The sequence below is a fragment of the Euleptes europaea genome, chromosome 5 (genome assembly GCF_029931775.1).
Source record: "Euleptes europaea isolate rEulEur1 chromosome 5, rEulEur1.hap1, whole genome shotgun sequence".
Classification (NCBI taxonomy): Eukaryota; Metazoa; Chordata; class Lepidosauria; order Squamata; family Sphaerodactylidae; genus Euleptes; species Euleptes europaea.
Window position 1 is genome coordinate 28,752,652 of NC_079316.1, and position 24,155 is coordinate 28,776,806.

Here is a 24,155-nt window from a genome sequence, read left to right on the forward strand (position 1 = left end):
GTGATCAACATGTAGAAGTTCTGACTAGATTTAGATATGAAGACACATTTTTTTCAGGTTCAGTCGTAAGAACGTAAGAAAGGCCCTGCTGGATCAGACCAAGGCCCATCAAGTCCAGCAGTCTGTTCACACAGCGGCCAACCAGGTGCCTCTAGGAAGCCACAAACAAGACAACAGCAGCAGCATCATCCTGCCTGTGTTCCACCGCACCCAAAATAATAGGCATGCTCCTCTGATACTAGAGAGGATAGGTATGCAGCATGACTAGTATCCATTCCAACTAATAGCCATGAATACCCCTCTCCTCCATGAATATGTCCACTCCCCTATTAAAGCCCTCCAAGCTGGCAGCCATCACCACATTCTGGGGCAGGGAGTTCCACAATTTAACTATGCATTGTGTGAAAAAATACTTCCTTTTATCTGTTTTGAATCTCTCACCCTCCAGCTGTAGCAGATGACCCCGTGTTCTAGTATTATGGGAGAGGGAGAAAAACTTCTCCCTGTCCACTCTCTCCAAACCATGCATAATTTTATAGACCTCTATCATGTCACCCCTCAGCCGCCTTCTTTTCAAGCTAAACAGCCCTAAGCATCCTAACCACTCCCTATAGGACAGTTGCTCTAGTCCCCTAATAATTTTTGTTCCTCTTTTCTGCACCTTCTCAAGCTCTGTAATATCCTTTTTTAGGTGTGGTGACCAGAACTGGACACAGTATTCCAAGTGTGGTCTCACCATAGATTTGTACAAGGGCAGTATGATATCAGCAGTTTTATTCTCTATTCCTCATCTAATTATGGCCAGCATGGAATTTGCCTTTTTTTACAGCAGCCACACACAGGGTTGACATCTTCATTGAGCTATCCACTACCACCCCAAGATCCCTTTCTTGGTCTGTTGGCCAGAACAGATCCCATCAGTGTATATGTGAAGTTGGGATTTTTTGCCCCAATATGCATCACTTTACACTTACTGACATTGAATCTCATTTGCCATTTTAATGTCCATTCTTCCAGTATGCAGAGATCCTTCTGGAGCTCTTTACAGTCCGATTTTGTTTTAACCACCCTAAATAATTTGGTGTCATCTGCAAACTTGGCTACTTCACTGTTTAACCCCAACTCCAGGTCATTGATGAACAGGTTGAAAAGCACCGGTCCCAACACAGATCCCTGAGGCACCCCACTGCTCACATCCTGCCATTGTGAGAACTGACCATTGATTCCTACTCTCTGCTTCCTATTTTTCAGCCAGCTCTCAATCCATAAGAGGACTTGTCCTCTTATCCCATGACTATGAAGTTTGCTTAGCAGTCTTTGGTGGGGGACTTTGTCAAAAGCTTTTTGGAAATCCAAATACACAATATCCACAGGCTCATTCCTGTCCACATGCTTATTGATGCTATCTAATAGGTTAGTGAGACAGGACCTACCCGTACAGAAGCCATGTTGGGTTTTGCCCAGCAGACCTTGCCCTTCGATATGCTTGACAATTCTATCTTTAATAATGCTTTCCACTAATTTACCCAGAACAGACATTAAGCTAACTGGCCTGTAATTTCTTGGGTCCCCCCGGAACCTTTTTTATAAATGGGTGTTACATTGGCCATTCTCCAGTCCTCTGGTACAGAGGCTGATCGAAGGGACATATTACATATCTTTGTTAGAAGTTCAGCAATTTCCCATTTGAGTTCTTCAAGAACTCTAGGATGAATACCGTCTGGTCCCTGTGACTTGTTAGTTTGCAGTTTGTCTAGACGTTCTAGGACTTCCTGCCTTGTTACCACTATTTGCCTCAGTTCCTCATTTCCCCCTCTCCAAAATCTCTGTTCAGGAGAAGGAATCTGCCCTGTATCTTCAACAGTGAAGACAGATGAGAAGAATTCATTTAGTTTTTTAGCAATCGCTTTATCCTCCCTTAGAGTGCCTTTACTCCCATTGTCATCCAATGGTCCAACCGCTTCCCTAGCTGGTTTCCTACTCCTAATATACTTAAAAAATTTCTTATTGTTTGTTTGATGTGTTTAGCAATAAGCCCCTCAAAATCTTTTTTTGCATCTCTAATTATCTGCTTGCATTTCCTTTGTGCAAGTTTGTGTTTGCTTCTGTTCGCCTCGTTTGGGCAAACCTTCCAGTCTCTGAAGGAAGACTTTTTTTCTCTAATTGCTTCCTTCACCTTACCCGTTAGCCATGGTGGTGACTTCTTGGACTTATTACTACCTTTCCTGACCTGCGGTATACAAGCTAGCTGAGCCTCTAGTAATGTGGACTTGAGTAACCCCCAAGCCTTTTCAAGAGATTTAACCCTCCTAACTGCTCCTTTCAACTTCCTCTTTACCAGTTTTCTCATTTTAGAGAAGTTCCCTCTTTTAAAGTCAAAGGTAATTGTGTGAGATTTCCCAGTCACTTTCCTACTTACATATAAATTAAATTTGATATATAACAGAATATTAATAGAGGTAGAATAATGGAATAATAGAATGACATTTTGTTATAATTTTCTTTTAGTATAGAGAAAGTCACACAATATATATTTGAGCATTTTTTATTACTGTATTGTTTTTATACTTGCATACGTTTATCCCTCCCTATTTTTTCCTGTACCCTTTCAATTATATTAATAAAAATTATTTAAAAATTTTTGATGCCATTGTGATCACTATTGCCAACTGGCTCAACTACATCCACATCCCGCATTAAGTCACTGGCAACACCACAGAGTATTAAATCCAGGATCACCTCTCCTCTGATTGGGTCCATGACCAACTATTCGAGGGCACAGTCATTTAGGATGTCTAAATTTTTTATCTCTTTGGCCTGACTGGACCATACATTTATCCAATCAATATGAGGGAAGTTGAAGTCTCCCATTATTAATACTTCATTACCTTTACATGCTTCCCTAATTTCATTCTCCATCTCAAGATCACCCTGAGCGATTTGGTCGGGGGGGGGGGGCGATAGAACGTCCCCAGTACTAAATCTCCTTTGGGGCCTGGAATTATCACCCATAAGGATTCTGTGGATGAGTCTGCCCTTTTTAGGGTCTCTAGCTTATTAGACACTATGCCTTCCTTGATATACATAGCAACACCCCCTCCAATATGCCCTTCCCTGTCATTTCTATACAGTTTGTAACCAGGGATGACTGTATCCCACTGGTTCTCTCCCCTCCACCAGGTTTCTGTAACACTCACTATATCTATGTTTTCTCTTAAAACCATGCACTCTAATTCTCCTCCACCAGGTTTCTGTAATGCTCACTATATCTATGTTTTCTCTTAAAACCATGCACTCTAATTCCCCCATTTTTGCTTGGAGGCTTCTAGCATTAGCATAGAAACACCTCCACACTGTTTCTCTCTTTCGACTTGCCTGGCATGAGCCTTTGGGCATTTTTAAGTGACTATCCATTATTATTTTTCCATTCCCTTTCATGTCTAAGTAATTCCGATGTGAACATTCTGAAGCAATTTTCCCTTTGTCCATGTGCACTGAGTTTGCCCAAACCGGATGCTTCTTAGCTCCTGTCGGCTCTCCCCCCAGGTTCAGTTTAAAAGCTGCTCCGCCACCTTTTTTATATTATGCGCCAGCAGTCTGGTTCCATCCTGATTCAAGTGGAGCCCTTCCCTTTTGTACAGGCCCAGCTTGTCCCAAAATGTTGCCCAGTTCCTTACAAATTTAAAGCCCTCTTCCCTGCACCACCGTCTCATCCACGAATTGAGACTCACCAACTGTGCCTGCCTAGCTGGTCCTGCACATGGAACAGGCAGCATTTCTGAGAAAGCTACCTTGGAGGGTCCTTTTAGTCTCTTGCCTAGCAGCCTAAATTTGGATTCCAAGACCTTCAGACTACATTTCCCCACATCGTTGGTGCCAACATGAACCACAACCACTGGCTCCTCCCCAGCACTATCTACCAGACTACCTATTTGACGGGTAATGTTCGCAACCTTCGCACCAGGCAGGCAAGTCTCCATGCGGTCCATGCACCCACCAGAAACCCAGCTATCTACATTCCTAAGGATTGAATCCCCCACTACAAGAAGCCCCCCTCCCCTCTGAGGCATATCCTCGGTACGAGAGGATATCTGTTCATCCACTAAGGAAGAGGTCCCTTCTAAGGTACCACATCCCCTACCTCAGTGAGATGGCCTCCTTCCCCAAGGGCTCCATCATCCGTGACTGGCAGGTTGCCATCATCTTGGGACTGGGATGTGACTATTTCATCCCCGGAGTCTTTAGTCACCTCTCTCTCTGCCTGCCTCAGCTCATCCAGTTGAACTACCTTGGCCTCAAGGAAGTGAACTCGTTTCCTGAGAGCCAGGAGCTCCCTGCACCGAGCACACACCCACGACTTCTGTCCAGCAGGCAGATAATCATACATGTGACACTCCATGCAGCACACTGGATAGCCCCGCCCCCGACCTTTGCTGGCTTTCTACCTTCATAAATGGTATTTTATTAATTAATTATTATATTATTCTTTGGTGTTGTAACCCTGCCCTTTACTCTCTTGCACTCTTGCTGTACCAAATAAGAACTGAGTGCCCAAGTTCCTTGCCCTGCAGCTATCTGCTGCTAATTCACATAGATATTCAAGTTGCTCGGTACTACAACTGGATTGAGAGAATTACTCTGCCAAGATAACAAGATTTTATACTCACCCTTCATATCCCCAGTCACAATCCACAGGCTAACAGCCACAGGGCAAGAGCCCTGGCGAGGAGGAGCCTTGGAATTTAAATGCTCACAGCCCCCACCTCTCACACACAAGCTCCAATCACAACAACCCCACTTAATAAGGTAACAATCAAGCTTTCAGGCAGCAATCAATCTTAATCACCCACTGGCACAACAATCACAACCCTCTCCCAACAAACCTCAATAAAATTCTCAGTTTAGTTAGGCTTCCCAGCGTTTTAAGAAAGGCAAAGTTTAAACTTACCCCTGCCTGTAGTCCCCAGCTCAGCTTTTATAGATTTATAAATAGACTCCATTGTCATTGGAATTATACAAGTGGTAAAATGGTCTTACTAGTATCATGAATTAGTCTTCTAGTATTGCCCTACTGAAAATTGTTTTCTTCTTCACTTGAATTCGTTTTTTATGTGTGAATATGCATTTTACTGGTCAAAGACCGTAACAATAATAAAAGTAAAGTAAAGGTTCAGTCCCAAAGCCATTCTGGAAATTCAAACAAATGAAGCCTCAGTCCATGCCAAAGTAACATAGAGATATATCAGGATAATGCCATGCCAATACCACACCTATGTAAACCTGGCATTGGAACCCTATACCAGTGTAGAGGTCAAAGACAGAGGTCAAAGTACCCCTGGCACTTCAGATTCACCCCATTGCTCACAAGAAAAAAAGAGCTTTACATTATAGACTAAATAAATATGTACACTAATAAGAAGACATACAGCCCATTCCTTAAACCCGCAGCGGCCAGGGATGACGTGGCCACAGCACTGCCATGATGTCTTCACAGAGATTTTGTGGCCGCTGCAGGGAGAAAAACCCCAAAATGGGGGGAAATGCCCCATTGCAAAAAGCGGTGCTGCACCACCAAAAATGATGTCGCAGCAACGCTGTTACATTAGGGGGCATTCCCAGCATGAAAGGGGTTAGGAGGCTGTCTAATGGCAGCTCCACCCCCCCACCTGGGAATGCTTCCCAGGATGCCGGTGCAGGAGCGTATGCTGGGAGACCGCTGGCATGAGGCTGTGCTGGTGTCCGACGGCCGTGCCACTGTGGTCCAGGGGGACCGGTGTAAGGGCCCCAATGCCAGCATCTGTGCCACTTTACATGGCACAAGTGGCACTGATGCTGGTGTAGGGGGTCACACTGGCTCTTTAGAGCATTTAACCCGCTCCAGGAATGCACTGTAATTCTGAATTGGCAGTGGAAACTGCCGTCAAGTCACAGCTGACTTATGGCAAACCCATTGAAGTTTCAAGGCAAGAGACATTCAGAGGTGGTTTGCCATTGCCTGCCTCCGCGTGGGCTGAGAGAATTCTGAGAGAACTGTGACTGGCCAAGGTCACCCAGCAGGCTTCATGTGGAGGAGTGGGGAATTGGACCCAGTTCTCCAGATTAGAGTCCACCCCTCTTAACCACTAGACCATACTGGCACTCCCAATTCTGAAGTACAGTCTAAGAAAGATTTTAAAACTGAATGAGGAACAACACACACAGAGAGACATGTGATAACAGAACACAATGTGAAGGATGAACAAACTATTCCCCAAACTTGTTTTGAAAGATGAGCATCAGGAAATATAAAAATTTCACAATCACCAGTTTTCAGTCACTAAAGTACAACAGAATCATTGACACTTGAGTACATTTTATTCCCACAGATCTCTAAGTATTTGGAAGAGACTACTTGTTTAGTTTAGGCCCAGAAAAGATATGGATATTCCAAACCAGAAATCGCTTAATTAAAGAAAGCTGTCAAAGCTTTAAACACTACTTGATTTTGCAGTACTTTATCAGTTGACAGGAAACTGTTTTAAAAACCTAATGACTTGTAGCAACACATTAGTAAACCCATTGTTTATGGACCTAATTTTTTTAAAAAAAACATACAACATTCTCTATGAAAGCACTCTTTTAAGGCATTTTAGCTGATTAAAAGGAATGGCTAGATGATGGCTAGATCAACCATTTAAAAATATAAATTATATTTTTAAGAACTGCATTTTTTTTAGTTTTAACTGCAATCTTACACCCAGTAAGGGCCACTGATATCTACAAGTCTTAAAAGCACAGAAATGACCATAAGATGGCAAACAAAGGCTCAGATTGACACGTGATATGTTCACATGAGGAAAAAAAACAGAGTCACCTGGAACTTTGCCTTTATGTTTCCACTGTAGCAGCTCCCACGGCTGATGAGACAAACCAATTCACTTTAAAACCACTTCAGTATTGTTTCTTTGGCAGTTTGAACTGGAATATCAAAACAGTAAGCCAAGCTCCAGCTGCAGACAGAGGACTTGATTCTTCCCTATGAGGGTGAAGCACCTGTAGACAGAGCAATCCCTACCCCACCAGGAATGGGAGATGGGAAAACACTTCCCATGCCACCATTCAGCCAACCCCTCTATTCAGTCAAGCTATTCAAATCATTTGACCAAATAGGAAGGGTGAGAGTGTAGATATGGAGGAATGGCGGGGAATGGTCATGCCCACTAGCTTTCCCTATGCACACTCAACTGATAAATGGATCCTGATGGTACAGATTACAGTTCACTCATTCAGTTGCTACCACAAAAGATTACATTTCTTTACAAAGAATGTACATTCGTCTCTTTTTAAAAAATTATACTTGTCTTGAATAAATCAATTGCTTTCACAGAAAAGAAAAAGGGCATCTCTGTTTTAACACTTACTTCTTGCTTGCTTCACAGACATCGGCAATATTGGAGAAAAGGTGATGGCTTTCCGTTTTGGTCATTGTAGAACTGAGTTCTTTAGAGTTTTTAAACATCCGTATCAGAATATCCAGGCTGAGCAAATATGAATGTTCTGAAGATATTACTTCAAATATAGCCTGCATGATGAGAAACACACACTAAAGTCAATTATTTTGGCTTTAGATGGCAAATTATATCCTAGTAGCATCTATTCATAATGGGCATCAGACAAATACACCCTAGTTTTAAAACTCCTGTCCTGGGACTGCTCTATTAAAGAACACTCCAGGTTTCCTGAACTTTTTAATTATTTCATTTATGTGCCACCATTTTTCCTCATGGAATTTAAGGAACTATTGGACAGGGTTCCTAGAAAGCCACCTATCCAAGCATTGACCAAGCCTAGGCCTGCTTAGCTTCATAACTGTTACTGTATTGTGTTCCTTTAACTGTACCTTGAACCCATGTTTCAAAGGTCCATAAAAGGAATGCCACTTCATGGCCATGTCACACATGCCAGATTTAGAGTGTACTTTGGTTTAAAAAAAAGTGCAAGGCTGATGCAAATGTTTAAAATTAGCATACATACACATCAGAATGATATTGCACTGAGCCATGGCCAGGTGTTTGTAGTGTTGTTGTTTTTAATTAAATAATCCATGGTTTTGTCTCATATTGACTGGTTCACTATAGGCCCTTATTCCAGTGCCAGGATTTGGATATCAAAAAACCCTTTTTACAAGGTATGAAGTCAGTTGGGTGACAACAGGCTGGTTACACTCTAATCCATCTCAGATGTGTGTGGTGAGAATAATACTGGTAAGAATTTTAAAGAACATTCCATACTTAAGCTGCTATAAAATGAAAAATGGTTATGTTTGTTCCAGTGTTGGGAAACATTAAAAAGGTGATATCTCAAAAACTGTTTCCCTTTCTGGGAATCTAGGAAAATTCTACAGCATTATCATACAGAACACTAAAGTCTTTTTTGAAAAACAAAAAGAGAAATCCATTGGTTTTGTTGGAAAACTTTGTATAAACAAACTCCCAAGTAATGCAAAACCTCTCTAGGGACACAAGAATTTCTTGACAGTTAAAGATTCAGCTCCTTGAAAGCAGTGGAAAGCAGCTGTCCTAGAAGTTTTACAAAAGGTCAGCTGGCTGAAAAGGAAAAGGGTAAGTCTCCAGAATGCACATATAGCCACCCACACAAACCCATGCCTGCCAAATCCTACACTGTACTGCCTATCATCCTTCTTCGCTGCTGTTTTTACTTTACTCAGTTCAAGATGATGCTAGAGTACTTGATAGTGAGGTTCGATTCAAGTAGAATATTACCATTAATGTAAAAGATGTATTGAGCTGTTGTGCATACAAAGATCTGCTGACATTCCAATTGGATTCTGGTATGGTTTGCACTACCAACATCTTTTAAACTATAGGTAAAGGTAAAGGTCCCCTGTACAAGCACCGGGTCATTCCTGACCCATGGGGTGACATCACATCCCGACGTTTCCAAGGCAGACTTTGTTTGCGGGGTGGTTTGCCAGTGCCTTCTCCAGTCATCTTCCCTTTACCCCCAGCAAGCTGGGTACTCATTTGACCGACTTCGGAAGGATGGAAGGCTGAGTCAACCTTGAGCCGGCTACCTGAAACCGACGTCCATCGGGATTGAACTCAGGTCGTGAGCAGAGCTTTTGACTGCAGTACTGCAGCTTAACACTCTGAGCCACGGGGCTGCCAGCCCTCAAATCTGCCATGTGTGTGTGTGATAGTCGATAGTCGCTTCTGACTTACGCCGACCCTATGAATTAATGACCTCCAAAATGTTCTATTGTTAACAGCCTTGCTCAAGTCTTGCAAACTGAGTTAACCCATCTCATTTTGGGTCTTCCTCTCTTCCACTGCCTTCTACTTTTCCTAGCATTTTTGTCTTTGTCAGTGTGTCTTGTCTTCTCATGATGCGACCAAAGTATGATAGCGTCAGGTTAGTCATTTTAGCTGCCATATATATCACTGCATCACACTCATAAACTGCATAAGCAGTTCTATTACTGTTTAAGAAGGCTACACTTTGCAAGCAAACACAAGGAAAGATATGTGCTCTTCTTTGTATAAATGACTGTAGGGAATGGAAGAAGCCTTAGTGCTAAACTGCAAGTTTCTCACAAATCTTCTTGCCTTCAAATTTCTGCTACCCTTGTCCCCTTAGCTGCAATCATGAGGAAAGGATTGCCTAAAAAGAGCTGCAGAGTTCCGTGACTAATTTGTTTCAATCTGTTCTTTTTTGCTCAGAGAAAGGACATCTGAGCCCTGGTCTTCTCCACACTATTTAAAGATTCTTTGTTCCCAGTTCTGATGACAGCCTTCATTGATTCCTTCTCAGCTGAGAAAATCAAGGATAAGCATACCAGTTTGAAAGTCAAAATGGGATATGGGTTGGCCATTTATATCTACTCTGAAATGAAAATAAGTTTCCAACAGCTCTCAGAATACTTGATTAGCTGAAAATAAAAAGAAGAAATGTTTGAGCTTACTGTATAATCTAGTGAGACTAATCAGAGATGAACAATGAGAACATATTTACCAATTATTATTTCTTAGTGAAGATAAGTGACGGCCCCCATGAGCAACAGTATGAAATAGAATATACTTAATTTGCATGGCATCAATGAAGACAGATGTCTAAAGCCTGACAGCTTATGAATGCTTTGTAGAACTCTTTAGAGACCAAATGTGTACTGAAGCTTTGCATATGGCACTGGAAGATTCAGGTGCATTTAATTGGATCGTGGTTTGAAGGAAAAAAAGGTTCCTAATATTTAGGCCAGCCTACTTAGTTCTCCTCAGCTTAGCACACCACGGAGAATGATGGACTAATCAACAACACTTCATAATTCCATCCTATATGCCCTTAAACAATCCACTCTCACAAGTGAAATGGTGCTCATACTACCTATCCCAAGCCCTACCTACTATTATTTTTCATTCTTTTTGAAATCTTTGGAGATACTTTCTGGGTATACCATAGGAGAGTATTCTCATTCCCCACTGGTACTTACTCTGTAACCTCTGGCTACAGAGCAAAGAAACATCAAGGCCCACATCTTTCCCAGATACTCTCAGCAGCCAACCTGTTCCCAACATCATTCCTCAAAAACTCTTTCGGGCTCTCTTCCTCTCAAGCAGCTATCATTGTTGTTTCCCCCCACCCCAAGCCACATGTCATGTATGCCTTGATATCTGCCCCATCCAGCTGGGTTATCCCTTCTTCCAATGGACTGTGAGAAGAAGAAGAGTTGGTTTTTATATGCCGACTTTCTCTACCACTTAAGGAAGAATCAAACCAGCTTACAATCACCTTCCCTTCCCCTGTGAAGTAGATGGGGCTGAGACAGTGTGACTAGCCCAAGGTCACCAGCTGGCTTCATGTGTAGGAGTGGGAAAACAAATCCAGTTCTCCAGATAAGCCTCTGCCAGAGTGGGAATCTAACCCAGTTCTCCATATCAGACTCCACCGCTCCAAACCACTGCTCTTAACCACTACACCACCCTGGCTGAACACGTGGGAACTACAAGTGAAGAACAGGTGGGAACTATAAGAGGCAATAGTGAGAAGGCAAAACCATTTGACCCATTTCTGACTTCAAGTGAAGAATTATGGAAGTTTTCTATTTTCATTGAGTTTTTTTTTTAATGCTAAGGATCATTCAAAGCAGGAATTAACTGTTTGCAACCTGAATGTATGCAGTTAATTCTACCACCCCGCTAGGGTTAACCTTTCACTATTTTGTCAGGCTCTCCTCACTCCACTGGAAGGCTCCTCTCCTTTTGGCTTGAACTGGGGCTGAAAAGAACTGCCCCAAGCTCTGACTCTTCTCTGTCAGCTACAAAGTCTCCATGTGTTCTCTAACGCTGACTATATTCGACTTAAAAATCTGGTAACTTACACTCACAAAAAGGATCTTTAGGTCCTTCCTTATGCTCTTGCACTGAATTAGCAGGACTGATTGACCTGAGGGGCAGCTCTCTTCAGGTGTTGCTCAAGCCAAAAGGAGGTGGAGATTGTCCATATTCATCAACAGTGCAGCAGAAGCCTCTACAGAATAGAGGAGAGGGTTGAGGAGGAGAAAACAGGAGATTTTTAGGATCACTCCTCATGTTATACTGTAGAAAACAGATGGCATCCTCTCACAACCTGAAAATGTGTCCAGAACGGAATGTGAGGATGACAGTCACACAACTGGTTCAGAAGTAAATACCTTGAACTGCAGAAGTATGGCAGGGTTATGTGTAAAGCGTTTTTATACTTACCACACCTCAGGTAATGGAAAGGCTCATGCATTTGAGTGATCTGGGAAACACTCCAATCAAGACAGCTCATCCTTTTTCATCTGGACCTCTGATCATTAGATACTTACTGCATATCAGATGTAAAGTGTCGTCAAGTCGCAGCCGACTTATGGCGACCCCTTTTGGGGGTTTTCATGGCAAGAGACTAACAGAGGTGGGTTGCCAGTGCCTTCCTCTGCACAGCAACCCTGGTATTCCTTGGTGGTCTCCCATCCAAATACTAACCAGGGCTGACCCTGCTTAGCTTCTAAGATCTGACGAGATCAGGTTAGCCTGGGCAATCCAGGTCAGGGCGCATACCAGATACTGATGTGTTTATACATCCCTCAGCAGCTTTCATTCTAACATGTTTCATATCTCCAGGGTCTGGATTAAAAGGCACCACAGTACCATAATAGAGAGGAGAGGAAATGGAATAGGAAACCATAAGGCTGACCTCCTGAAAGCATGCATATTAAAGCCTTGTGCTAATTAATGATTATGTGCTTAGTCCATTCAAATACCTCTTGTCTTTTTCTTTCCTCTTGGCTGATAGTCTGAGATAGACCGTTCCTTTTCACCTGGAAGAAATAATTAATGCTGAATATATGTGTATTAAAATCATTGCTTTTTCCTGAAGAGTATACAAATAACCATTTTAAATATTCCAACAGACTAATACAAATTAATTGGTGTCAAATTTGGACTTTGGGGGTATTTTAAGCTTAGAAATAAACCCCCTGAAATCTTGTTAACGTTACCAGAACACCAAGCAACTTAAGCATTAGCACAGAAGAACTCAGTTTAAGAAGATGGCCAGAATCCAAGCAAAGGCTGATTTTTAATAAAATAAAAGTAAATAATTCAACCAGTTCTGTATTTCCAAGATACCTAGAAACACCATCCTAAATACGGCTTGGCTCCATTGGAGTATTTCACCTTCAAAAATTGACTTTCTTGCCTTTCCCCTCCCACTTCAGTCCAAAATGCTCCCAAAAATGGTGCTCTTGGGGGTCTTATTTCCCCAAAAAGTAATATATGGGGGGGGGGGCATTTGAGGTTGTAGCGGCAGCTGAAAAAGTCACACTCTGCATGTAGAAATCCTGACCACAGGATCCAGTAGATCCAAGTCTACATTTACTCACAATAAAGATCAGTGGGAAATAATAAGTATGCTTAGGTCAGCCTTTGACAAGGTCCTTACCTATAATCTAACATACTTTGACCATTGTACCAATACGACGTTCCAAAGCATGATATTGTTCCACCCTTACAGGATCATTATTTCAGACAGATAAGCTTATCAAACATTTAGGATCAGGGTTCAAGCTACAAACTGCTATACATTAATCTCTGAGACTGAGCAGAACTGTAATTACCTCTTCCTCCAAACTAAACAAGATTCTTGTAGAACATACCTCATTTCTTTTAGATTTTTTTTTAAAAAGTAGACTTACTAAAATAAAAAAATCCAAAATATCTTACCTCACTACCTCCCAACTTAACCTTGTTTTACATAGAAAGAGACAGAAGTTAGTGTGATTAAAATGCTTGCCTGCTATGTAAATATGATCTGCTTTTTCCTCATTACATCCTGTGATAAAAAGCCAGAACGTTTACTTCACTTAGGCAGCCTCCTGACTGCCAAAAGTGGTCTGGACTCTGTGCCAACCATAGCATTCAGCCAGCAACTTTTCCTTTTCTACCCAGGCTCAAAAAATGAAGCACCTCCCGTTCAAAAACAGTCCCAAAAAACCTGCTTTTGTCTAAATGGGCATGTGTTCAAATCTTAGGTTGATTCATCTAAGAATAAAAAGATGACACAGAGGCACAAGTTTTAAGTCCACTGTTTCTGTCTGGCACACACTCAGGAAGAAGAGTCTGTTTACACAGCATTTCTCTCAGATCCAAACAGCACTTGACAATCAGTTTATCCAAACCATCAGTGAAAACATGGCCCAACTATTTTATGGCCCTTGACTTGCAATCTCCATTCCCCTCTCTATTCCCCTGCCAATTTCACTGCAGTCTCTTTTCATAGTGGAAGGGGTATAGCCATGATACATAGGGCAAGAGGGCAAAGAGGGGACAAGACACAGTTTGTTTCGCACTTTGCTTGGTGCTTTTTTATTATTATTACAAACTGGGGACCTGAAATGACTTCCAGGGAGGGGGAATTTTTTTACTTCCCCTCCCTGTAGCCCACCTCCCCAAACTGGCTCTATTCCCCTCCATGGCTCCAGCTGCTACTCCCCCAACCTTTGCTAGCCCCCTGTCATGCCTTTAAATCATTTGATCCAACTCCACTTCCTTCTTATTCCTGCTCCCACTGTGCTTAGTATGGTGAAGGTAATACAGGGGGAAAAGAGGTCCCCTCAAAAGTCCTTGAGTTCCCCACGATATAACTGGGCACAGCCTGGGGAGTGGCACTGTCCAACTAGGCCATAGTTTTCCTGGGTAAAGGCCGCCAAGGACAGGGAAGGAGAAAAAGCTGAAGACCAGGGGGGCAGGTAAAGGTAGAATCATAGAGTTGAAAGGGACCACCAAGGTCATCTAGTCCAACCTCCTATTCACAACTACCTCCCCCCCACACCCCAGTGACCCCCTTCTCCATGCCCAGAAGATGCCCTCCCTCTCATGATCTGCCTAAGGTCATAGAATCAGCATTCCTGACAGATGGCCATCTAAACTGCTTAAACACGCTCCAGTGAAGGAGAACCTGCCACCTCCCGAGGAAGCCTGTTCCACTGAGGAACTGCTCTAACTGTTAGAAAGTTCTTCCTGATGTTTAAACAGAAACTCTTTTGATTTAATTTCAACCCGTTGGTTCTGGTCCAACCTTCTGGGGCAACAGAAAACATCTCGGCAGTATCCTCTATATGACAGCCCTTCAAGTACAAGAAGGTAGATTGGCTGGTGGGTGCGCAGGAGAGAAGGCAGCAGGAAAAGGAAGGAAAAGAAGAAATAGTGGGGAAGGGAAAATGAGAAACCCCCCACAAGTCCTTGTGGGTTCCCGGTTGTTTCCCTCTGAATAGTCCCAAAAGGGTACATAAAATTCTCACAGAAGTAGAGATGGTTTTTCCTGTTAAGTTCATTCTCATTGCAGTTTTTATGATGTTATTACTATCTAGTAATTTTAATAATTTTGTAAATGTGGTTCATTGGATAAATAATATGCTAATATATTTTGCTTGGCGGGGGGATGGTTCTTTAGGCCATTAAAAACATTCACTTTTGATAATGTTTGCTATTGTAATTTTTTTAAAAAAACCTTTAGTATGAAAAGGTACTGCCAAGAGTTAACATTAAGTATAGGAAACCAATTACAATCCTCTTACATATTTAATTAAATTGTACTTGTAACCACAGCTGGCTGTATTATACAAACAAAAAGGAGTACCTTGACCTCTTTGATATTTGCTTAACTAAGCCAACATCTGCAAAACCAGAGAATCATGCAAATGCTATTGTATCATATTGCATGAGATTCTTGCATGACTTAAGTTGCTGTTTCTACATGGTCACTTTCCATGCTTCTCTAATAATGTTGGGACTGGGGGTATCATGAGGGAAAGATGCTCTCTTCAAACCACCCTGAGTTTAAAAAAACAATTTAGAGCATTTAGCATAGGAACATACAATAAGAAACTATAGTTATCATAAACCAAAAAGGGTTTGCAAACCCACTTCAAATCATGGCTACAAATCTCTGGTTTACAAAGGTACTTGGTTTGCATTAACCATGGTTACATTCATGCACATGTAACAGAAAGTGCCGGGAAGGGGGGGGGGAGTAGAAGACAAAGGAGTGGGGAAAGAAGTGCACATTCTTGGGAATTCTGTTCATGTCCTCCATTTTTATGTTATTTTCATTAAAATCTCTCCTTATGGCTACTTTAATGAAAAAAAAGCTCAAGGATTTGAGAAGTTATAGATCCTGCAGCTAATGCAGTTCACTTGTTTTCATAACTCAAACCAAGTCAAGAATATAAATTTGGCAGCAGTGTTTCTTTGTCAATTACAGCTCTGAGTATTATCTGTGTGTCCATAAACATTTCACCCTGGGAGGTAGTCTGGGGGCAAAAGAAAGGCCATAAAACCTTAAGTTGAAAAGGACACTAGCAGATAAGAGCCTTGCTTACATGCACGGTTGCATTTCAATTTGGTATTGGGCTACATTACTTTATGGCACTTACCACAGATAACTGACTCCATGTTGATCTCAGAGGTTTGTATTGAATAACTATCTTTTCATCTAACTTCTGTTCTTTCGATTCTACCTCTTCATCGGAATCGATATCTAGTGCTTTTTCTTTGTAGTTCTGATACAACACAGCATTTTCTACAATACCATAAAAAAAAAAGATTTTAAGTAGTACAAAAATAATTGACAAAGATAGACTCTTGTTTAGGACCTACAACAGCATAATAGATATTACAGTAACAATGGATCACTGTACCACTGAAAAGATGCCTTCCATCCAAATTCAATATAGCTTGTGTTCTTTGTGAAGAAAATGAGACACAATTTTATTCTCCTTCAGCTTGTGTTTGTAAAAAGTTTTTAACCGAAAACTGTTCGTTGCATTCCAAGCAAGCACAGAATTTCGTCATGAAGCAGCTTTTATTTTTAAAAAGTTTCTAGTCCTTATGATAACAAAAGTAGAGCAGAGTATGTGGCCAAAGGCTAGTAAAAAATTTTGAGGGGCAATGTCCTTCCCCTTCTTTGTGACTAGTGGGAAATACAATAAATCATACAAAATAAGCAAATACATATGAACATTTTCAGTTTCATAATTTATATAAACTACTAAATCCATCTTTTCTTGGCTTAGACTGTTTTGTTTTCATGTACTATACACATAACCCTGATAAAGAAAGGTTAATGATCCAGGAATCAGATAATCTCATAGTAATATGTTGCAAATCCACCGTGATATTATGAAATAAAAACAGTGTTCTTTTATATGAAAATTGTCAGGGTAAAGTCCAATGGATGGACTCTGCAGGTAACAATAATTCTGCATTAAAAATCTCAATTCCTAAAAATACAAACACCAAATTCTGGTACTGGAATAATTTATTCAGCCGAACCAACGTATATTACCTTTAATCTGATTCCATTTATTTTGATCAAAAATTCAAAGCTGCTTTTTGGTTTTATTTTTAAAGGATTTGAAACATATTTCATCGGGCTGGATCCCATAGATCTATTCTGCTAATCGTAGTGATTCCTTCACTGCAAGGAATGGGCTACAAGAGGCTCTTTTTCAGCACAAGTCTTCCTGTGTTGGAGGAAAGCCCCATCGTTAGTAGAACGGATCATTTCCAGGATCCAACCCACTATTTTGCAAGGTTAAAGAAGCAGAGTCATTTCCCAGTGGAAAAGGCACTGACTTTCCCTGTACAATGGAAACTGCTATCAATTCCTCTCTCTCTCTTCTTCAGTACTTCAATCCAGTAATCCTATGTACCCAGTGAAACCTTTCCTCACCCGACCTTTCCCATTAAGTGAAGAGCAGTTCTACAAAATGCTGAGGAATGTTCATACAGAACACATGGAGTGAAATGAATAGGGAAACCAGCAAACACACACCCTTTACATGCACATGACAGCAAACTTGTGGCTTTAGATCATAACAACAGTCCTCCGGTTTATTTATTTTAGAAAACGTATTTATTTAATCATATCCTGCCTTTCACCACATGAGGATCCAAAGCGGCTTTGTATCCCACCTTTCCACTGAATACATCAAGCTACAGAGTTGCTAACAAAAGTATCACCATTTTAAAAAACTCTATTGATACAAGCATCAAATAGCATTAAATAATATTTATTTATAACATTTCTATCCTGCCTTATCTCCTCAGACTCACATTTTTTTGTCACCCACAGCTTTTAATTTCTCAAGTCTGATTCACTTCAGCTGTTATAGTCTTTACATTTTGGGTTAAAGTCCTTGAATTTGTAAAGTGTAGGAAAATGCATGTCATGTCTAATATATATAATATTAGTACCGGTACATAATGTAATGACGCATGACCAAACCATTGTTCTGGTATGTTCACAATCCAAAAAGGCATCAACAATTTGTAACATACTAAACATCATCATTGGTAAAGGGAATAGGATGTAATTTCAAACAAAAAGAACTGAAGCATGGCAGGAAGGAACAAAATTAAAACTGGCATTAAAAGTCCGTTTTATGTAGCAAAGAAGTCAAAGAATGCTAGCCAAAGTTTTGGCAGAAGCAGCAAATATAAATGTAAAGAAAGAGGGAAAGCAGGACTTATGCAAAAAAGAAAAAAAATGATAATTTGCCTGAAATTTATGGAACAGTCTGACAAAGCAAACCAAACCCAAGTATCTTCCAAGAGAGTGAAGAACAATGAAGTATAGAAAGAAGAGAGATAATGGTAATGACTGGATCTTCAGGATAGGCCTGAGGATACACAGAGGAGATCCTCTTCGCCTAAGGCTGCAGCAGATAAAGGAGCAACAATAGGACAACTGGATAAAAGAGACATGACGGAAGAACAGTAGACAGACAGACAGAGATTTGCCACAATAATCATAATCTTACTCAACATCAATAAAGTATTGGGGAGTGCTGGTTTGCATAACCTCATAACTGATTTCTTCAGCCCTGCCCCTATAAGCTAGAACTGAAATAAAAAAATTTGCAACGACACAATGAACTCTTCTCAGTACAAGAGTTTGCTTGTACTGCACAACTTATTTGCTTTTGTTTCTTCTGCACCCCTTTTTTGGGGGAGGGGGAGCAGTATCACACCACACAATCCAAAAGCTAGTTCTTACCTTCTCCATCAAACGTCCCTTGTCCTTTCTGCATTTTCTTCTACGATTATGAGAGAGAAAAAGAAGACAACAGTCAAAATAAGAATGCACAGAAAGTGGCATCATCAAGAAAACTACATTTCATAATCTAAGATTCAGAAATAAACATTTGAGAACAAGCGGATCAAAACTGGCAGCTGCCCCCCCCCCCCAGTGGCGTTCTAACTCTAGAAAAATTCCGGCCTGGTCGGAGCCTTCCAGACTCTGAAAGTATGCACACGTCAACCTGCTTCCTTTATTGAAATTAATGGAGCAGCTTTGCAAATGGAGGAATTGCACATGCCCATCAGATTAGATCACATGGTGCATTTTATTTATGAATAAATTCTTCCAAAAGTGGGGCGGGGGGAAGGGAGAGAGAACACTCAGTTCATTTCGATAGAGTTCAGTAACATGCAAGTGATTTCATTAGTCTGGAATCATATTTAGAGCCCACAGCATTCACATAAGAAACAAGCCAGGCTTGTCTTCTGTTTCCTGTATAGAGCTTCATCTGGAGCAGTAGTTTCTAAACTGTTTAAATTAGGCCATTTACACACAACATTTTACTGATATGGGTTTACACTAAGTGTAAAACAAACAAATGATGAACACTTTCATGTAAAAGAGAAAAAATCACATGGCAGTCTATTTTGCTATATGTCTTTGGAGGCTGTAACAGCTCATAGGTTTAGTCTTTATCATACAGTTTGGTGAAGTGGGTTGTAGCCTATTAAAGACTGTTTCAATAAATCCATGGTGAAGTGGGTTGTAGCCTATTAAAGATTGTTTCAATAAATCCATGTGGTAGGCAACCTTTTTGACCCAAGTGGCAATAACCCAACAATGCCTGTCCGTGAAGATGTTGGTGGGTCAGCAAGCAAGGGGGGGTGAATGGCATGAAGTTTGTACTTGGCCAGACATTCAGGGAGAAACAGGAGACCCAGTAGAATTTCCAGATCAGGAGCTTGTTACAGTCCTTTAGGGAGAGAACTGGCATTGTGTGCTAGACTCTTACTTTTTTCTGCTCTTACTGTGCTAGTCTCTTACTGCTACAGACAGACTAGCATGGCTACCCATCGTGATCTATCTGCCCCAAGCAGTTTGGCACATGTGCTGGAGGTTGCCTGCCTCTGCCTTAGTCTTTTACAGGTGCAACAAGTCCTTCTTCTTCTTGTTGCAACACACCAACATGGCTAACTCAATGGTACATGCAATTTCAACACACCCTGCAGAGCTTTTAACCCACCATGAGTAAAAACGTTCAGGTCTTGAAATGCACCAAAATTGCTCAGTCAAAATTGCTAGGCTATTTTGAACATTCTTTTGTAGCATCTTAATTATATTGCTTCTGCCTGGATAATATCACATGAAGCTGCCTTATACTGAATCAGACCCTTGGTCCATCAAAGTCAGTATTGTCTACTCAGACCGACAGCGGCTCTCCAGGGTCTCAGGCAGGGGTCTTTTACATCACCTACCTGCCTAGTCCCTTTAACTGGAGATGCCGGGGATTGAACCTGGGACCTTCTGCACACCAAGTAGATGCTCTACAAACTGAGCCACGGCCCCTGTCAATGTATTAAGGATGCAATTCTAATAGCATTTACTTGGGAGTAAGTACTACTGAACTCAGTGGAGCTTGTTGGTGACAGAAAGTGCTGCCAAGTCATGGCCAACTTATGGCAACCCTGTAAGGTTTTCAAGGCAAGAGACAACAGAGATGGTTTGCCATTGCCTGCCTCTGTAGAGCAACCCTGGACTTCTTTGGTGATCTTGCCTCCCAGTAATAACTAGGGCCAACCCTACTTAGCTTACAAGATCTGATAAGATTGGGCTAGCCTGGACCATGCGGGTCAGGGCCAATCGAGCTTACTTACAATAAATAGATGGGATTGGGCTATTACTCTTAAAATTACTCTTAAATTCAAGATTTAAAATAAAATTACATTTTAGCAAAAGCATTGCTGCAAAACAACTACCAGAAATCCTGTTTATATATCTCGCTGTTCTTTTTTTAAACCCTAACTTCCCTTGCTGAACTTAAGCTGACATGCAAAGGCCATGTTTACTTCAGTTACAAAAAACCCGCCTTTGCACCAGCAATTACTTTGTGGGGTGGGAAATCCTTTGGGAAATGTCAATTTCCTCTGTTCGCATCCAAAAGGGACTGTGGCAAACTGAATGCATCTAATAAATCTGACAACTCAAAGGTATACAGCAACAGGTAAAGAACTATCATTAGTTCTTAATTCATCTTTTGGGAGGCTTACGTAATGGGTGGTTTTAAAGGGACAGAGATACTCAAACCCTGCACCTCTCCTCTTTCCTCATTAAGATATCCATCCCCTGCCAATCCTGATCAATCTATATTCTGGGATCCACACTGGTTGTGCACAAAGTACAGCAGGAATCTTTCTACCCAGGACAGGAAGAAAGGCTGCTGCATTTTGAAGACACACGCTTTTCAAATTTTCCAATTCCAGTTCAGCGCTGCAGAAAGTATACTGATTTGATTTAAAACTGATAATTCCACAAAAAAATGTTCACATCAAGATACAAAGATGTTTAGCAAATAATGCTTTTGGAAAGGGCTATACATAAATTTCCAACAACACAAAGACCTGGTGTGCTGTGGTGAAAAGAATGCTGGGTCTATCTAGTTGTGAGAAAACTTAGTTCAAATCCCCATCAAGGCCAAGTCTCATTTTATCTGGAAGGCATGTGTACCATGAGCACTGATGTTTGCCATGGTGAATACATAAGAGGAAATACACACCACTGAATATGTGAAAATGAATGTCAAAGAAGCTATATGTAGTGTGATACTACAGATGCAATATTAAAAGTGGGGAGGAAACTCACAGTGTGTTTTGAATAGGACTTCCTACCAGTTTGACATTCTGAATGGCAGACATAATAAAAGGAAAGGATTGTACAATCCATCCTTTTTTTAAAAAAATACATTTTTCAAAAATCAAATGACAGTGAACCTCAATGGCCAAGGAACTGATTTCTTCACAACATATCTGAGTTCTGACTGTAATTCAAGGGAAAAGTTTACAAAAATCTAATTATTCCCAAAAAGGAGATGAGTAAAGGTCCCACTCAGTCTTCTCTATTCCCAAGTAGTGACCACTGTGAGCTTAGACCATGAGAGGGAGGGTGGGAAGGGATGAGTCAATGCTTAGCTCTCATAGCCCTTTCATACATGCCCAAGGTAATGTCAATCACCATTTTAGGATCAGGAAGCAATTTTCCTCCAAGCCAGATTGGCCAGGGATCCTGGAGATTTTTGCCATCTTCTGGACATGGTGCAGTGGTCACTGGGGGTGTGGAGGAGGGAGGTAGTTGTGAATTTCCTGCATTGTGCAGGGGGTTGGACTGAATGACCCTGGAGGTCCCTTCTAACTCTATGTTTCTACAATACCATTGCTGCAGATTAGTGGATTACAATCCTCAAATACTAGCTGGGCAAAAGAAACACAGAAAAACTGAGATGTGTTTCCTACTTGGTGCCAATATACCATAACTGAAGGAAGCCCACAACTTTTGGGGGGCAGGCAGCAGCAATGCATAAAAAACACAACACAACCCAGCCCTGTAGAGGACATTACTGTCTACTCCACCCCAATTCCAGAGCCACCAATTTCTCTCCTCTTATGTTTTCACAAACATATCCCATTCTCAAAGGGAGAAAGTGCCCTAGGCAGATCGAGTCACTTCTGAGCCTTACCCCCTCCATCACTTCCTAGGTAAACTGAAATTCCTCCATCATCATGTGTGAAGCAGAGGGCATAAACAGGAAAAGGTGTTCTAACTACATCAACAGCTTCTTCCAGAGTATGCACACACCCCAGATAGAAAAAGGTACTTCTGCATAAAGAGCACAATTACAAAACTTCCTTGTCTTTGCCCTGTGCATCTAGTGTGTGCTTCCAGATGTGCATCTTCCTTTCTCACTTGACAGTATTCATTACAGCAAACAAAACTGCACACTTAAGAGTATGAATCAGTACTTTAAGTGTGCAGTTTTGTTTGCTGTGATGAATACCGCATGAACCAGTACTTTGTCAGGTAGCTCATGGGATGGCTTTGAGCAAGTCAATATCTCTGCCTAGCCCATCTCACAAAACTGTACCATATAATTAAGAAGCACAGTGATTATGTTGATGAAAAATAACATTTTGTCAGTTTACTTACCTTTATTCTTCCTAAACTAGAAAATTTTTCCTTGTCTTCAACTACTGCTTTCAATACTGGCTGGGACATTCTGTTTTTCTTCTTAAAGTTGGCTGTACTATCAAACTCAACACCACTCACAACGGCTCGCCGATAGGAAGTGGACCTCAAACCACGCCTCAGTATCCCCGGGCTGTCCATATCACCCTCTGCTTCTCCACCTCCACCAGTTACCAAAGGTGCATTAACAGTCTCCACCAGGCTGCGAACTTTAAGAGCCCTCCTGTTTGGCTCCCCATTTTGGCTACTGTATTTGTTGGTTACTTTTATTTCAGAAGCCAGACTCTTAGGGATGATCTGTTGCTTCCCCACTTTCAACGCAGCAGGACTATTTGTACTCAAAACCACAGGTTGTGCTTCTGTGAGGTCAGTCTCATTTGATGGCAGTCTTTGAAGAGGTAGATGGTGCTGTTCAGAAGAGGGAGGCAATCGAACAGGTGCCTTCTCTGGGGTTTTAGGAGGCTGGCTTGGTTGAAATGCTGAGGCAGTGCTTGTGTTGTTGTTTGGTGAATGTATGTTTTCTGTGGGAGAAAATCCAAGCCTCGACGTGAAAACAATTTGTTCCTTCTCGGGGCTAAGCGATGATTGATCAGAAACCCTCGCTGAATGAACCAGTTTGCTACCTGCTGAACTTATAGAATCACTAGCTGTACGATTTATAGAATTATTTGAAACCATTTTCAGGACTTGAGACATCCTGTCAGAAAGCCTAGGGGAGAGAGATTTGTTCTCTGGAAATCGAACCTTCCCATTTGGCACTGAACCGAGGCTGCAGCTGAAATGCAAAGGACTCTTCTCAACATTGTTGTCCCGAGAATTGTTGTCCCGAGAAGTAATTATTGTTTCAGTAGGCTGAGTTAAAGTGAACATATCCCTGTCTTCCACAGGGAAATCTGTGAAAAGGACCCCAGTGGAACTCTGGTAGGACTGGGGCCTGGGTTTGCTTCTTGTGTGCAAACTGACTTGGTGGGCTGGCCTCCTTCTCCACAATGGTGTGATGTTATTGTTTGAAATGTCCACTTCATTTTGCCCATCCATAACCAAGGGCTAGGGTCAACCCAACACTGAGACAGGAATGCAGTCTGTCCTTTTTAACAAGACAAGAGCAAGTAAAAAAAATTAATCATTCAGAAGCAACTCACAATCTGATAATCTAAGGCTACAATCCTAAATACACTTTCCTAGTGATAAAATGGAACAGTTGTCTGAGTAGACCTGTTTAGGATTGCTCGTTAATTTTGCTTACAGAAAGATTCCATCTATCCCCACAAAAACAATACACTTCAAAGACTGGCTGCATAGTGACAGTGAAGTACTCA

The 24,155-nt window shown here is 41.4% G+C and overlaps 1 protein-coding gene across 1 annotated transcript in view; it reads right to left on the reverse strand.

The window, feature by feature from the left end:
- Positions 1 to 23,877, reverse strand: part of ARHGEF26 (Rho guanine nucleotide exchange factor 26) — a 68,248-nt gene extending 44,371 nt beyond the window's left edge. Inside the window, exons 1-5 of the mRNA XM_056849666.1 lie at positions 22,798 to 23,877; positions 18,577 to 18,616; positions 15,953 to 16,098; positions 12,281 to 12,337; positions 7,401 to 7,561 (exon numbers count right to left, since the gene is read on the reverse strand). Coding sequence (XP_056705644.1) covers positions 7,401 to 7,561; positions 12,281 to 12,337; positions 15,953 to 16,098; positions 18,577 to 18,616; positions 22,798 to 23,874 — 1,481 coding nt within the window. The 5' untranslated portion in view covers positions 23,875 to 23,877. The remainder of the gene's footprint in view (positions 1 to 7,400; positions 7,562 to 12,280; positions 12,338 to 15,952; positions 16,099 to 18,576; positions 18,617 to 22,797) is intronic.
- Positions 23,878 to 24,155: the final 278 nt, after the last annotated feature.